At 47.0% G+C, this 15,409-nt stretch overlaps 5 protein-coding genes across 5 annotated transcripts; 4 read left to right on the forward strand and 1 right to left on the reverse strand.

Moving 5' to 3' along the window:
- Positions 1–259: 259 nt before the first annotated feature.
- LOC116613569 lies at positions 260–771 on the forward strand. The gene is made up of 2 exons (XM_032374134.2): positions 260–520; positions 622–771. The coding sequence occupies exons 1-2, from the start codon at positions 275–277 to the stop codon at positions 742–744; spliced, it is 369 nt and encodes a 122-aa protein (XP_032230025.2). The 5' UTR covers positions 260–274; the 3' UTR covers positions 745–771.
- Positions 772–1,034: 263 nt separating this feature from the next.
- On the forward strand, positions 1,035–2,246 carry LOC125570185. Its single transcript, XM_048731447.1, has one exon. The coding sequence runs from the start codon at positions 1,035–1,037 to the stop codon at positions 2,244–2,246; it is 1,212 nt and encodes a 403-aa protein (XP_048587404.1).
- Positions 2,247–2,328: 82 nt separating this feature from the next.
- Positions 2,329–3,694, forward strand: LOC116610255. The gene is made up of 2 exons (XM_048731450.1): positions 2,329–2,417; positions 2,803–3,694. The coding sequence occupies exons 1-2, from the start codon at positions 2,329–2,331 to the stop codon at positions 3,692–3,694; spliced, it is 981 nt and encodes a 326-aa protein (XP_048587407.1).
- Positions 3,695–4,892: 1,198 nt separating this feature from the next.
- LOC125570076 (hemagglutinin/amebocyte aggregation factor-like) lies at positions 4,893–10,483 on the forward strand. Its single transcript, XM_048730869.1, has 5 exons — positions 4,893–4,963; positions 6,071–6,279; positions 6,557–6,767; positions 9,467–9,622; positions 10,195–10,483. The coding sequence occupies exons 2-5, from the start codon at positions 6,078–6,080 to the stop codon at positions 10,247–10,249; spliced, it is 624 nt and encodes a 207-aa protein (XP_048586826.1). The 5' UTR covers positions 4,893–4,963; positions 6,071–6,077; the 3' UTR covers positions 10,250–10,483.
- Positions 10,484–11,762: 1,279 nt separating this feature from the next.
- LOC116605331 (uncharacterized protein K02A2.6-like) lies at positions 11,763–14,249 on the reverse strand. The gene is made up of 2 exons (XM_048731451.1): positions 13,610–14,249; positions 11,763–13,540 (listed from the first exon to the last, which is right to left on the reverse strand). The coding sequence occupies exons 1-2, from the start codon at positions 14,247–14,249 to the stop codon at positions 11,763–11,765; spliced, it is 2,418 nt and encodes an 805-aa protein (XP_048587408.1).
- Between the last annotated feature and the right edge of the window lie 1,160 nt (positions 14,250–15,409).

Below are 15,409 nucleotides of genomic sequence, written 5' to 3' on the forward strand. Positions count from 1 at the left end.
AGGGGATAGGATTCCTCTCCGGGTGCTTGTTGTAATTTCGAGATCAACTTGTTAATTGGTGCTGACCATTACTGTGACATTGTTCAAGATAAGATTATCCGAGGGGAAGAGGGGCCCACAGCTATGCAGTCCAAATTGGGCTATCTACTATCTGGTCCTGTAAGGGCCAGGGGGATGCAGGGCAATGTGACTAACATATTCCACATTTCAGCCCACCAAGATGAATTTGATCTACAGCAATTTTGGTCCCTAGAGTCAATGGGCATATCACCCAATGCTGACCCCCCCTGAGAAGAACTTCTTGACTAATTACCAGGCCACCTCGATCACTAGAGACGAAGACGGCACATACATTGCTGGGTTTCCCTGGAAGGAAGAGCACGCCCCTCTCCCAACTAACTTCAGTATCTGCGAGAGACGCACAAGGGCTACCGCACGACGACTTCACCAGACACCAGATTTGATGAAGAGTTATGACGACATCATCAAGGAACAAGAGGCCAGAGGGTTCATTGAGAAGGTTAGCAGCCCTGACCCGTCTGACCACGCCCACTACATACCCCACCACCATGTAAAAAAGGAGTCATCGACCACGCCCATTCGTATTGTCTTCGATTGTAGTTGTCACCAGGCTCCCTCGACCCCAAGTCTGAACGACTGCCTAGAGGTCGGTTCACCTTACCTAGCCGACATGGGCTCGATTTTAGTGCGGTTTCGCGCCCACCCTATTGGAATTTCTACTGATATAGAAAAAGCTTTCCTCCATGTACGTCTCAGCGAAGCTGACCGCGACATGACCCGGTTCCTATGGCTTTCCGATCCCGGTGACCCCGAAAGTGAGTTCCAGACCTACCGTTTCAAGTCGGTCCTTTTTGGCTCTGCGAGCTCCCCCTTTATGCTGAATGCTGTCCTTCAAACACACCTTGATAATCATAAGACACCAGTCATACAGGACTCTCTATGTTGACAACATCATCACCGGCTGTGAAACACATCAAGAGGCCCCGAGTTACTATGACGAATCAAGAAGTGTCATGACTGAAGCCAAGTTCAACTTACGGTCTTGGGCATCCAATAGCCAACCCCTTCTCCATCGTGCTACCCTTGATGGAGTGAATGATGCCAACTGCGACAGTGTCAATGTTCTAGGCTTACGGTGGGACACCTCAACCGACACGCTAACACTTGCATGTAAAGAATTACTAGCACCTGACGACACTCTTGTCACAAAGCGAGAGATCTTAAGGGAGTCATCTAAGATTTATGACCCACTAGGCCTCATCACCCCCATCTCAATCCGTGCTAAGATCCTTATCCAGGACCTCTGGAAGTTAAACGTAGATTGGGATGAACCCCTGAATGGGGAGATACGAACTCGCTGGCTCAGCATTGCGCAAGAAATCCGACAATCAACCAATCTTACTATTCCTAGATGCTATCTCAGCAATCGGTCAGCCAACGAGACGACCCAGGTGCATGTGTTCGTGGATGATAGCCCGAAAGCCTACGGAGCTGTGGCATACATACGGCAGGCCAATCAGTCTTCCTTTGTGATGGCGAAGTCACGTGTCGCTCCAGTGAAGGAACTGTCACTCCCCAGACTAGAACTTATGGCAGCACTGGCTGGTGCAAACCTTGCAGAGTACTTGCTGAACTCTTTACAGAAGAATTTTCCTGATCTACAAGCATTCTTCTGGTCGGACAGCCAGATCGTGCTTAATTGGCTTCACAGTAATAAGCAACTTCAGCAGTTTGTAGGTAATCGAGTCAGAGAAATCAAGCGTCTCTCTCAGCCATCTAGTTGGCGTTACTGCCCCACACGCGATAATCCAGCAGACCTACTAACGAGGGGTCTAATCACAGCAGAGCTCCAAGCATCAACAGCATGGCTGCATGGTCCATCCTGGATAACTTCAGAATGTGACTGGCCAACGTGGGAATCAAGCACCACCCTTCTTGTTGAGATCCCAGAGGAAGAACCTAAAGTTACCCCAGAACCTGATGTGTTAGGAGAGCAAACCAACTCTGAAACAGACGCGAATTCAGTCGAGAATCCAAGCATCAGCACGATCATGGATCCCACTAGACACAGCACACTGAGGAAACTTCAACGTGTAACCGCTCTTGTACTGAGGTTCGTCCATAACCTCAGAAACCCCACTGACAGCAGAAACGGACCTCTGATGGTCACTGAGCTGACGAAAGCAGAAAGGACATGGATCCACGATCGCCAACGCCACTCTTAAGCCAAAGAAATAGCAAACCTTTCCGCCCATGACAAGTCTGGGACCCCTTTGACACGGCAGCTGCGCCTGTTCATGGATGACGATGGCTTACTTCGCTGTGGCGGGAGGATTCACAACGCCCCTGTTTCTGAAACCGCCAAGTTTCCAGTTCTTCTTCCGAAGAAAGACTACGTGACGACCCTCATTATCTGTGACACGCATGAACGCCAATTACATGCTGGCGTTAGCTCGACACTAACTGCATTACGCCAGAAATTCTGGGTGCCTTCGGGAAGATTCCAAGTAAAAGGGTCTTGAACAAATGCGTAACGTGCCAAAAAGTGAACGGTGCTCCATACCGAGCTCCAGACGCTCCGCCACTAACAAGCCTCAGACTCCGGGAGTCCCGACCCTTTGCGGTTACAGGAGTGGACTTTACGGGAGAACTATATATACGAAACGAGAAAACTGACTCGAAGGCCTATATCTGTTTGTTTACATGCGCAGTTACTAGAGCTGTACATCTTGAAGTCGTTTCAGATTTATCAGTCAAAACATTCATTCTCGCCGTACGTAGATTCGCAAGTCGCCAGTCCATTCCAGACGTTATCATTTCTGATAATGCCAGTACCTTCCAATCGGCGGCTGCTGAACTCGAGCACCTGTTTAATTCACCAACGCTCAAACAGGAGCTCGGCAAACAAGGGATAGATGGGAAGTTCATCCCGAAAAGAGCTCCATGGTATGGAGGGTTTTGGGAGAGGCTGATCGGCCTCACGAAGACGACGCTGAAGAAAGTCCTTGGCCGAGCATCCATCAACTTAGTCACTCTCCAGACAGTTGTCATGGAAATTGAGGCTATCCTTAATGACCGCCCACTAACATATGTCTCTCCTGACATAAATGATGAAGACCCTCTCACACCATCCCATCTACTGTATGGAAGGAGGATTACCAGTCTCCCACATCCTGACACTGATGCGGACGAACTAACTGACCCGAGCTATGGAAACGATGCTCATCTCCGAAGGGATGCTACCCGTGTAGCACTAGTTATACAACACTTCTGGCAGCGCTGGAAGCAGGAGTACCTCACTTCGCTGCGGTGCTTCCATGGCGCAACAGGTGGCAGCGGTGAAACACGCGTCAAGATAGGGGACGTCCAGATCCACAGCGAGAAAAAGAGGTTGAAGTGGAAACTAGGCGTAGTGGAAGATCTAATTAGAGGTGCCGACGGATGTGTACGGGCTGTAACCTTAAAAACAGCTAAGGGTCACACGAACAGACCTATCTCCAAGCTATATCCCCTTGAGATTACTACTGATGTTGGGGAAACTGCAGACGCGCAGACAGGAGGTCAGCTCCAGTCCAACCAACCTATCAGGAGAAGCATGCGAATTACAGCTGCCACAAGGGACCGCATCGCAGACTGGGCCCGGCAACTATGCGCCCCCCCGGAGGATGTCTGAACTCATATATAACTGACATTCATAGATTGACATTATCTTTATTATTGTTATTGGGTTCCCTGTGGGCATGATGTCACGTGATTGATGAGCCCACGAGGGATTTTGTTGAGTTCATAAAAAACCCATCCAGACAAGCACTCTTTCCGTAGTTTTAATCGTAGTTTTAATCCCCCAACACGCCGATACAAAAATATCCGAGGTAAAAAAACTCTAGCGCTGTTGTGAAACTTAAACAAACTCATAAAGTCAAAAGAGAAATTTAAATTTGAGAAACACGACCAAAATATGAAGCATCTCCGCGACATGTCAATGGCATCAAAACGTCCGCAGATAGATTTTAGGAAAAGTCACCAAGTTTTAGCCTCTTAGCTGCTATGGTTCAGAAGTTATAGCAATTTTCCCGTAGGTGGGCTTAAAGAGTCCCCCCCCCCCCCCCCAGTCTGAATAGGGTTAAACAAAGTTGAATTTTGCTTTCCTATTTGTAGTGTTTTTGTTTATGTTGTTTTCATGTAAATTTTAAATCATTCTTCTAAAGAACATGCTAAATGTTTTAACATTGCATGTCATGTGCATGAGTGAACATTTTAACCATGATAACGACTTCCAATAGACGACGACTTCCAATAGCTAAATCATATTTCTGTTAGTTTGTATGACAAAAGCCAAATAACCATTCTATTATTGTTTAAAATTTAAATTGTTCGATATTTGCATAATCTGTTATATTATATGGGAACACTGTGTTAAGTGCGCGCGCAGGCAAAGTAAAAGCACATGGTTTGAAAAGTTGTAAGAAAGAGGAAGTCTATAGAAATATCCCTATCTTGTACGATCACGAAATTGTTTGTCTTATGTGGCATGTACTTCCTGTTCTTCCTGTACACAATAATAATAATAATAATAACATGATATACAGTATATTCGTCCTGATTTTTCTTTCTTTTGGAATTTCAACATAACTTCGGAGAATCAACTAATCACTTGAAAAATAACGTTTAAGATCTAAAACATTTGGCTTGCGAAGACTTTTATAAATTTGAAAAATAATAATGATTTATTTATAATCCTAGATTGCTTGTATTATCTTGCTCAACCCTCTAAACTGCCAAAACCAATAAATATTGATTTAAACGCTCAAACTTCCTTTTCTCCCTGACAACAAAAGTGTCCTAGTCGAAGGCCATAAAAGAACACAACAAGGCCACAAAGAACACAACGCAAGCCAAGTGTAAGCAATCTTCAAATTCCTCAAAGAGATTATTGCTAAGGGTAAGTCCTCCTTATCTTACACCTCATATATAATTTATTTTTACGTTTTATTCGGCTTTTCCCTAGTCTTTTTCTTTGCTCTATTATTCATGTAATGCATTTTATATTCACGTTTACTTCATCTCGTGCCCTTTATTGCTATGAAATTTCTTTGGCATAAAAAAGTTTCACTTATTATTGGTTAAGGTCGCTCGCGCGTTAATCACCAGATCATCAATAGAGGGCGTTATATCAATTTTAAACTTCGCACAGAACAGTCAATGTTTATGCGATTGCTCTAGATTTTTTTACCAAGGACGACCCAATGTATGGAGAGCGCACACATTTAAAAATTGTATTTGTATTAACACGCAATAATTTAGTAGCACATAAAAGTAGACAACATGTTTTGCACTTATTTAAGACCGACGCAAAATTGAGCGTTAGCTTTTTGACCATATTGCCCAAATCAGTTCAATATGTGGCGATACAGCCTCTGTGAAGGTTAGAAGCGCACGTTGATACGCACGAGCTCTTATGGTGTTGTATTGTAAACAGTTCAGACTTGACTCTCGTCTAAAAAATAGCCAAATTACAGCGTTTCCAGAACTTTGTCGCAAAAAGGAGCTATTGGTATTACATGCGATAAATTGAAAATTCATGTTCCATTTCAATTTTTTGGAAGTTTTCGTCAATAAAGTACTATAAATCGCACTTTGAAGTGAGTCATTGGGCTACCTGTAGTGTCACGTGACAAGGCGCACAGGGTATCTAGGTCACGTGACAAGGCGCACAAGGTATCGAGGTCACGTGACAAGGCGCGCAGGGTATCGAGGTCACGTGACAAGGCGCGCAGGGTATCGGTGTCACAACACAAGGCGCGCAGGGTATCGAGGTCACGTGACAAGGCGCGCAGGGTATCGAGGTCACGTGACAAGGCGCGCAGGGTATCGAGGTCACGTGACAAGGCGCATCATTTATTATTTTGATGATGATAATGATGAAAATTTAGTAGAATAGAGAAAATTTGGCTTTTTGTAAAGCATTGAGATTTTTATATAAAATTATCATTAGTATCATTAACATATTAACATATTGCGGTTGATCTTTATCGTTGATCTGTTCCAGCCCTGTCATGCGCACTAAGTGTTACATTGCGCTATTGCTTGTGGCTATGATTGTCGTAGATCACGTGAACAAAGCTGGGGCGTGGTGGTGGTATGACAGAAGGCGAAGAAGTAGCAGGCGAAGGCACTACGTGTGCCACCCGCCGAGTACAAGCGGTGGAGGTTGGGTGAATAACTTTGACGGACGGGCTTATTTCTCTTGCCCCTGGGGTAAGTTAAACAAAATAACGGTGACCAATGTCTCGTTTAGATCAAGAATTTAGCTGACTTAACAAAGGTTTCATCACAATACCTACAAAAAAGTACCTCGAATGCTTCCGATTTAAGGGCATCATCTAGGTTCTTATGTAAAATAACTCAAGAATTCTAAAAATACAGTCTTCTTCAAGTTTTACCCGGAAATCGTCTCTGAAAGCCCTTGTCCCATCCCCTGGAATGTTAATATTCCCCTCCGCCGGAGGGGTGGATTAAGTCTTTCAATTTTCAGGGCAGTCTGTGAGCAACATCCAAGGACTGTACAGTGCTTGTCACAGGGACCGCGTGTGGAAGTACCAGTGCACGAATAATCCCGCGACCAGGGGGCGATGCAGCTGGTCAAACTGGGTGAACGACTTCGACCAGCTCATCAACTACCACTGCCCCTACAGCGGATTTATCACAGGCGTTGACAGTCACCATAGCAACCATCACGAGGACAGGTTGGTGGCATAGAGTATATACCGGTATGTAAACACTGCCAACGTCAGCCCGTACAAACACTGCCCACATCAGCCCGTACAAACACTGCCCACATCAGCCCGTACAAACACTGCCCACATCAGCCCGTACAAACACTGCCCACATCAGCCCGTACAAACACTGCCCACATCAGCCCGTACAAACACTGCCCACATCAGCCCGTACAAACACTGCCCACATTAGCCCGTACAAACACTGCCCACATTAGCCCGTAGAAACACTGCTCACTTTAGCCCGTACAAACACTGCCCACATCAGCCCGTACAAACACTGCCCACTTTAGCCCGTACAGACACTGCCCACATCAGCCCGTGCAAACACTGCCCACATTAGCCCGTACAAACACTGCCCACATCAGCCCGTACAAACACAGCCCACATCAGCCCGTACAAACACTGCCCACATCATCCCGTACAAACACTGCGCACATCAGCCCGTACAAACACTGCCCACATCAGCCCGTACAAACACTGCCCACCTCAGCCCGTGCAAACACTGCCCACACCAGCCCGTACAAACACTGCCCACACCAGCCCGTGCAAACACTGCCCACATCAGCCCGTACAAACACTGCCCACCTCAGCCCGTGCAAACACTGCCCACCTCAGCCCGTACAAACACTGTCCACATAAGCAAGTGTAAACACAGCCCACATCAGACCGTGTAAACACTGCCCACATCAGCCCGTAGAAACACTGCCCACATCAGCAAATACAAACACTGCCCACATTAACCCGAACAAACACTGCCCACCTCAGCCCGTGCAAACACTGCCCACCTCAGCCCGTACAAACACTGTCCACATAAGCAAGTGTAAACACAGCCCACATCAGACCGTGTAAACACTGCCCACATCAGCCCGTAGAAACACTGCCCACATCAGCAAATACAAACACTGCCCACATTAACCCGAACAAACACTGCCCACATCAGCCCGTGTAAACACTGCCCACACCAGCCCGTACAAACACTGCCCACATCATCCCGTACAAACACTGCCCACATCATCCCGTACAAACACTGCCCACATCATCCCGTACAAACACTGCCCAAATCAGCCCGTACAAACACTGCCCAAATCAGCCCGTACAAACACTGCCCACATCAGCCCGTACAAACACTGCCCACATCAGCCCGTGCAAACACTGCCCACATCAGCCCGTGCAAACACTGCCCACATCAGCCCGTGCAAACACTGCCCACATCAGCCCGTGCAAACACTGCCCATATCAGCCCGTACAAACACTGCCCACATCAGCCCGTACAAACACTGCCCACATCAGCCCGTGCAAACACTGCCCAAATCAGCCCGTACAAACGCTGCCCACATCAGCCTGTACAAACGCTGCCCACATCAGCCTGTACAAACGCTGCCCACATCAGCCCGTACAAACGCTGCCCACATCAGGCCGTACAAACACTGCCCACATCAGCCCGTGCAAACACTGCCCACATTAGCCCGTACAAACACTGCCCACATCAGCCCGTACAAACACTGCCCACATCAGCCCGTACAAACACTGCCCACATCAGCCCGTACAAACACAGCCCACATCAGCCCGTACAAACACTGCCCACATTAGCCCGTGCAAACACTGCCTACCTTAGCCCGTACAAACACTGCTTACACCAGCCCGTACAAACACTGCCCACATTAGACCGTACAAACACTGCCCACATCAGCCCGTGCAAACAGTGCCCACATCAGCCCGTACAAACACTGCCCACATCAGCCCGTACAAACACTGCCCACATCAGCCCGTACAAACACTGCCCACATCAGCCCGTACAAACACTGCCCACATCAGCCCGTACAAACACTGCCCACATCAGCCCGTACAAACACTGCCCACATTAGCCCGTGCAAACACTGCCTACCTTAGCCCGTACAAACACTGCCCACACCAGCCCGTACAAACACTGCCCACATCAGCCCGTACAAACACTGCCCACATCAGCCCGTGCAAACACTGCCCACATCAGCCCGTGCAAACAGTGCCCACATCAGCCCGTACAAACACTGCCCACATCAGCCCGTACAAACACAGCCCACATCAGCCCGTACAAACACTGCCCACATTAGCCCGTGCAAACACTGCCTACCTTAGCCCGTACAAACACTGCTTACACCAGCCCGTACAAACACTGCCCACATTAGACCGTACAAACACTGCCCACATCAGCCCGTGCAAACAGTGCCCACATCAGCCCGTACAAATACTGCCCACATTAGCCCGTGCAAACACTGCCCACATTAGCCCGTGCAAACACTGCCCACATTAGCCCGTGCAAACACTGCCCACATTAGCCCGTACAAACACTGCTTACACCAGCCCTTACAAACACTGCCCACATTAGCCCGTACAAACACTGCCTACATCAGCCCGTACAAACACTGCCCACATCAGCCCGTGCAAACACTGCCCATATTAGCCTGTGCAAACACTGCTTACATCAGCCCGTACAAACACTGCCCATATCAGCCCGTACAAACACTGCCCACATCAGCCCGTGGAAACACTGCCCACATCAGCCCGTACAAACACTGCCCATATCAGCCCGTGCAAACACTGCCCACATCAGCCCGTGCAAACACTGCCCGCATTATCTGATTTACAGCCGGCCTAAAAGCTATTCTTTAAAAACGTTCCTATTCTAGGAGGTTCCGATTCAAGTGCTGCCATAGGCACCATTACAAGCGACTCCATTGCACTACCACTCACTACCGAAACAGCTGGCGTGGCTACATCAACTATTCCGTGCCGTCTGGGTACTATCTGAGCGGCGTCTCTAGCGTTCACGGCAACGCACAGGAGTAAGTGATAACAGTGTGATTATTGTAAAGTGGTACCTCTATACCGTCGTGATACCTCAGTGTTACGGGGCTCACCTCGCAAGCAAGAGGCCCAGTGGTCGAACCCAGTGGTATCTCTATTGATAAATGGGCCAGCTATCAGGCTATTAAGCGACCAAAATCTGGTGGTGCGTTTGCTCAGTGGTACGGGCTACGTCTTATAAAAGGACCAAGGTGTTCTCAAGTGAACCGTGCTCGAATAGGCGCCTTGGCACTGAGAAATCATTTAATTTTTTGAGTGACAAACTCACGTTAAAATAGCCACAGAAATGGCTACGGCCGTCACGCCAGAGAGCGATGAAAAACCTCAAACCTTTCAATCAGTAATTTCTGATAGAAAGTCTCTGGCTGATTCGTAAGCCTGAACAATAAGTTGCTTTTTGTTGTTATTTTGACGCCAAAGCGCGCGCGAGTGTGCAACTCAAAAGGCACGTGATTTCTAAGTACAAGTCGTCTATAGGATTTCTCAACAGTGCGCATCAGTGTTGCTTGTTCTTAATTTTTGTTATTTTCTGATATCTCGTGTACAACAGGGACCGCCGCTGGCAGTACGAGTTCTGCCAAATAAGGAAGTACCACGCAAAATAAATAAAAGCGGATGGAAGTCAAGAGACCCCGCAGAATGATTTAAAGTTAAGAAACAGAAAACTGGAAGTCAACTCGGCATTCAACTCTTCAATAAAACCATTGAGCCCCACGATGAAACCATCTATAACATCCAATATCCAAGATAACCCTCCTTTCACCTTTTTCCCATTTGCCTATGAGCTGTCTTCTTGCTGTAATTGTTAAACAAACTTGAATAAAGATAATCGAACTGAGGCTTTGGCGCATCCACCTCGATATTTCCCGGCATGACCTCAATCTCGGTTATGCACAAGTCAATTGAAACCACGGCACCCCGACCCCCGGGACATGGCGGGGAAATTATGGCTGCGATAGTACGCGCGCTCTGATTGGCTGTTGAGCGGGCTGGAATCCTACGATGTTGACCGTGGGCAGTTTTGGGTATTATTTGGTGATGTTTTGTTAGGTCTCGCGAGTTTTGCTCAAAATCAACCAAAAAACCATAATCAACCAAATTCAAAACAAACAGGTCTTAGAAGTTTCAAGCCATTTGGGCAGGCATTTCGACAGTTACGTTCTGGCCCAAATTTAAGACTCCACTGTCAGGTCAGAATATTTTTGAGAGTTTACCTTTTTATTTCATAGTAAAGTGAACGGCTTATTTCGATCTCATATGTTTACTGTAAATCATGACACACACAACGTAACATGAACTTTCGATCCTTCAGATGAAAGGTGAGCGTTAAAACTGTCGTTGCTATTTTTTTTATCTAACATGGGAATCGATTTCTTTTCCAGCACAAAAGTTTGTTGGTCGACTGGGTTATTTTAGCCATGGTTTGCTTACTTTTTGGAAAGAATCTCGTAATAATTACACATCAAATATGAAAATACTGGTCTCTACAATTTTCGTTATAGTTTTATACCTGGAAACGCTCGGTACTCGTTTTTTATTGTATTTTATAGAGAATTAGCTGTGCTGTGATGTCTTATCACGAATCCGTTTGTTATTGTGTGTTTTTTGTGACATGACACGTCATTTTCAGCCCTGACATGCAAAGTGTCTTGTCACGCTACTACTAGTAGCCTTGATCGTCATGGACCACGTGACCGATAGTTTGGTGATTATTATTCATTAAAAATGTTAAGATTATCATCAGGAGGAGCCACAAGGACTCGGGTTCCGCTGGGCCTCGGACTTTGTGTCATACAGTGCGGAACATTAACATTACTCGGACTTTGTGTCATATGTTTTATGGTTCTGGTAACTCAACCTTTTAATAGAGCTTATAGCTTTGTGTTTACCATTTAAGATGGCGGGTTCTAGCACATGTGTTTATGCTAATTAATGGATACCACAGGGATACCATGACATCCCCCTTTTTCCTAAGTAAACTATTACAATCAATGTTCAGTGTCTCTAAACTGATAATGCTAATCAGGTATAGCAATGTCCAAAGTTAACAGTGTATCAAACAGTAGCAAGACAAAATAAGTGTTGTGAAATCATGCTTGCTTAAACATATCAAGTGTTCTACAAGCTCAGTCTGTCAGGCGGCTTGATGTTTCGGGCTGAGCGACGCAAAGGCTGGGGGCTTGCGATGATGGGAGGCTCTACTGTAGCCTTTTCTGCTGCGAGGCTCGGACCATCACTGGATGTTGACTGTGCTGTATCACCATCAACAGGAATATCTGGATGATCGGTAGGCTTCTCAGCAGGTACTGCTGATGGCCGTAGGTGTTTCCGATCCCGTGTGAACCTACTACCTGTTGACAACTCAACAGTATAAGACTTGGGAGCTGACCTCTGACTGCGTACCGTGCCGGGTTCCCACTTCTTGTTGTGTGGGTTGAATACTGACACATTACTACCGGGTGGAAGTGGTGGAAGTTCCTTCGATGATTTGTCATAGTAGAGTTTCTGTAAGTCCTGTCTGGCTTGTAGCTTGGAGTTGGCATCATGGTCTACCTTTGAGTCCAGCCTAGCTGTTCTGGAAACTCCAGGTAGGTTAGACTGATAGATTCGGCCATTCAGGAGTTCTGCAGGTGAGGGCAGATTATGGTCGATCGGTGTGGTGCCGAGGCACAGCATGGCTAGGTGTGGATCAGAATTTGACTCCTTGCAATTCTGAAGCACATTCTTGACGGTTTGCACGTTCCTTTCGATGAAACCATTAGCTTGGGAGTGGTATGGACTTGTGGACGTGTGTTCAAATCCATATGTTTTGCTGAAGTCGCCAAATATCGATGAAGCGTACTGCGTGTTGTGTCCGGTGATCAGCTTCTCGGGGATTCCGTTCTCTTCAAAGATAGACTTCATGTGCTTGATGACGGTCTCAGACCTAACATCGTTTAGTTTGCGGACCAATGGAAACTTGCTGTAGTAATCTGCGACGAGCAAGTACCATGCGTTGTTCCAGAAGAACAAATCCGAGCCAAGGGTGAGCCACGGCTTGGACGGCACGTCGTGCGGTGTCAATGGCTCTTTGGTGTTCATCCTTGCGTTTCTCTGACAAGGGGCGCAACTCTTCACCATGTCTTCGATGTCCATGTTGATGTTTTTCCAGAAGACGGAGCCCTTTGCGCGTAGCTTGCATTTTTCAGAACCTTGGTGTGCGTAGTGGAGTTGCTTGAGGACGTCAGCCTGTAGGGTCTTTGGAATAATGATGCGGGTGCCCTTGAGGATCAGACCATCGGAGACTGTGATCTCATCACGATAGTTCCAATAGCCGTGAAGGTGGGGCGGACACTCTGATCTCTTCTCAGGCCAACCATTGCTGACGATCGATCGGAGTGAGGTTAGGGCTGGATCCTTCGCGGTCTCTGCCTGGATTTGTCGCACTCTAGTGGGACGTGCGTTCAGATGCAAATGGAGCACATGTACTGAGACATCGAGGTCGGGAATGGTGTCGGCAGGACAAGGATTCAGTCGTGAAAGCGCGTCGGCCAATGGTATCTCCTTCCCAGGGATGTACTTGATGTTTACATCATATTTCTGAATGCGGAGCATCATTCGTGCGATGCGGGATGGTGCACTAAATATATGTTTCTTAAAGATTGCCTCTAGTGGCTTGTGGTCAGACTGGACTGTGACATGCCTGCCATATACATAGTAGTGAAATTTCTCGAGGCCATGCACAACGGCTAGCATTTCTCTCTCGATGTTTGAGTAGCGCTGTTCAGTCTCAGTCAAGAGTTTGCTCCGGTACTCCACTGGGCCTTTTTCCTGGAGAAGAGTAGCACCTAGGCCTCGAGAGGACGCGTCTACCTGTATGGTTACAGGCTTACGACCGTCGAAGTACTGGAGGGAGCCTGGGGAGGTGATGAGCTGCTTGATCTGTACAACTGCTGCCTGGTGCTCTGTGTGTCACTGGAAATCACTGCTGCTCTTGGTGAGATCCCAGAGCACTGCTGAAACAGAGGAAAGGTTAGGAATGAAGCGACTGAGGAACTGCACCATTCCTAGGAAGGTCTGCAGATCTGTCAGGCTCGTAGAGGGGTCCATGTTGATGATGGCTTCAATCTTCTTTGGGTCGACTTTGAGGCCAGAGGAGCTGATGACATGTCCGAAGAATGACAGCTCAGTGCAAGCGATTTTGCACTTGTCAGGGTTAAACCGTATACCAGTTTCATGAGCACGCTGCATGACAGCCTTCAGATTACTATCGTGCTCGGCACGAGTTTTACCATAGATGATGATGTCGTCTGCGATTCCAGTCACGCCAGGGAGGTCGCCGAAGGTCTCGTCAACCTTGCGCTGAAAGACATCCTGAGCACAAATTAAACCAAATGGAAGTCGACAGAAACGGTATCTGCCATGTGGTGAGTTGAATGTGGTACACAGGGAGCTCTCAAGGTCAAGCTTAATGTTCCAATAACCACTACGAACATCCACAATAGAGAAGTATTGCGCTCCATTAAGCTTAGACAGGACCTCGTCAATGGTAGGGGTGTGATGGTGGGGGCGCTTAATGGCCTTGTTTAAGTCCTTAGGGTCTAAGCAGAGCCTAAGAGGTTCCATTGGGTTTTGTGACGCAATCAAGAGAGTTCACACATTCTGTTGGTTCAGTGACCTTGGCAATTATACCTTGTGCTTCAAGACTGTCAAGCTCTTTTTTCTGGGGTTGTTGAAGAGCTTCAGGGGCCCTCCTCGGGGGTGGACTACAGGTGGTACAGCAGGGTCTAGGGTTATGTGAAATTCCCCTCAAAACATCCTATGCCCTTAAAACATTCGGCATGCTCACTGAGAAGTGAAGACTTATCTGTTGGGTGATCAATAGATGCTGGAGCTGTTGCCGCTGAGGCTGGTTTAGCTTGGTTTAGAGTAACTAGCTTAATGTCACTGCATGTCGGTAGACCTAGTATGATAGGACCTTCTGTGTTAACGACATAAAAAGCACACTTTTTAGTAATGTCACCATGTGATAATGAAAACAAACATGTTCCATACTGTTCTATTATGTGTCCACCAAAAGCTGTTATTTTGGTGTTTGATGGTTTCAAACCTTGGGGTCGACCGTCCTGGTCTCGGGGTGTGTGTGTGTGTAGCTGTGTGTATGAACCAATGGGGAGGATGTTTCCTTCAGCACCCGTGTCTATCTTGCATGGCAGTTGTTGCGTGACTTGACCAGAGTCAATTTGCAGATTCACTATGGCTTGGGTTTCGCCCTTAACAATACTATCAATTGCAATGGAGTTGTAATACAACTGGGATGCAGGGGGCTCTTGAGAATCACTTTCATCAATGGTGTGAATTTTCTTGCTAAATTTCCCCTTGTTGGGTTTCCCCTTGTGTTGGACTTTAGATGGTTGGGGATTGCTTTTAGATTTACATACTCTTTCCCAGTGGTGGAGCTTGTGACATGAATTACATTCACAATTGTAAGCTGGACAAAGAGACCTTGCTGACATATCATGCTTAGTACCACAATTTCCACATGCTGCACTGTGAGACTGGGTCTGGGTTTTTTTGTGAGTACTAGATTGCTTTATAGCATTAACTGCTGTGACTGGATGCTCTGCCCTTATGTCTGCCAACTGCGCTAGAGTTGCTTCAGCGGTGCGTGCTATATCGATAGCCTTGTCTAGTGTTAGTGAGTTGTCATGCTCTAGCAGCTTTGATTGGACTTTCGGATTTACTGATCCAAAGATCAAAGCATCAATGATTTGTTCATCAGTGTT

Source organism: Nematostella vectensis, chromosome 8 (assembly GCF_932526225.1).
Source record: "Nematostella vectensis chromosome 8, jaNemVect1.1, whole genome shotgun sequence".
Taxonomy (NCBI): Eukaryota; Metazoa; Cnidaria; class Anthozoa; order Actiniaria; family Edwardsiidae; genus Nematostella; species Nematostella vectensis.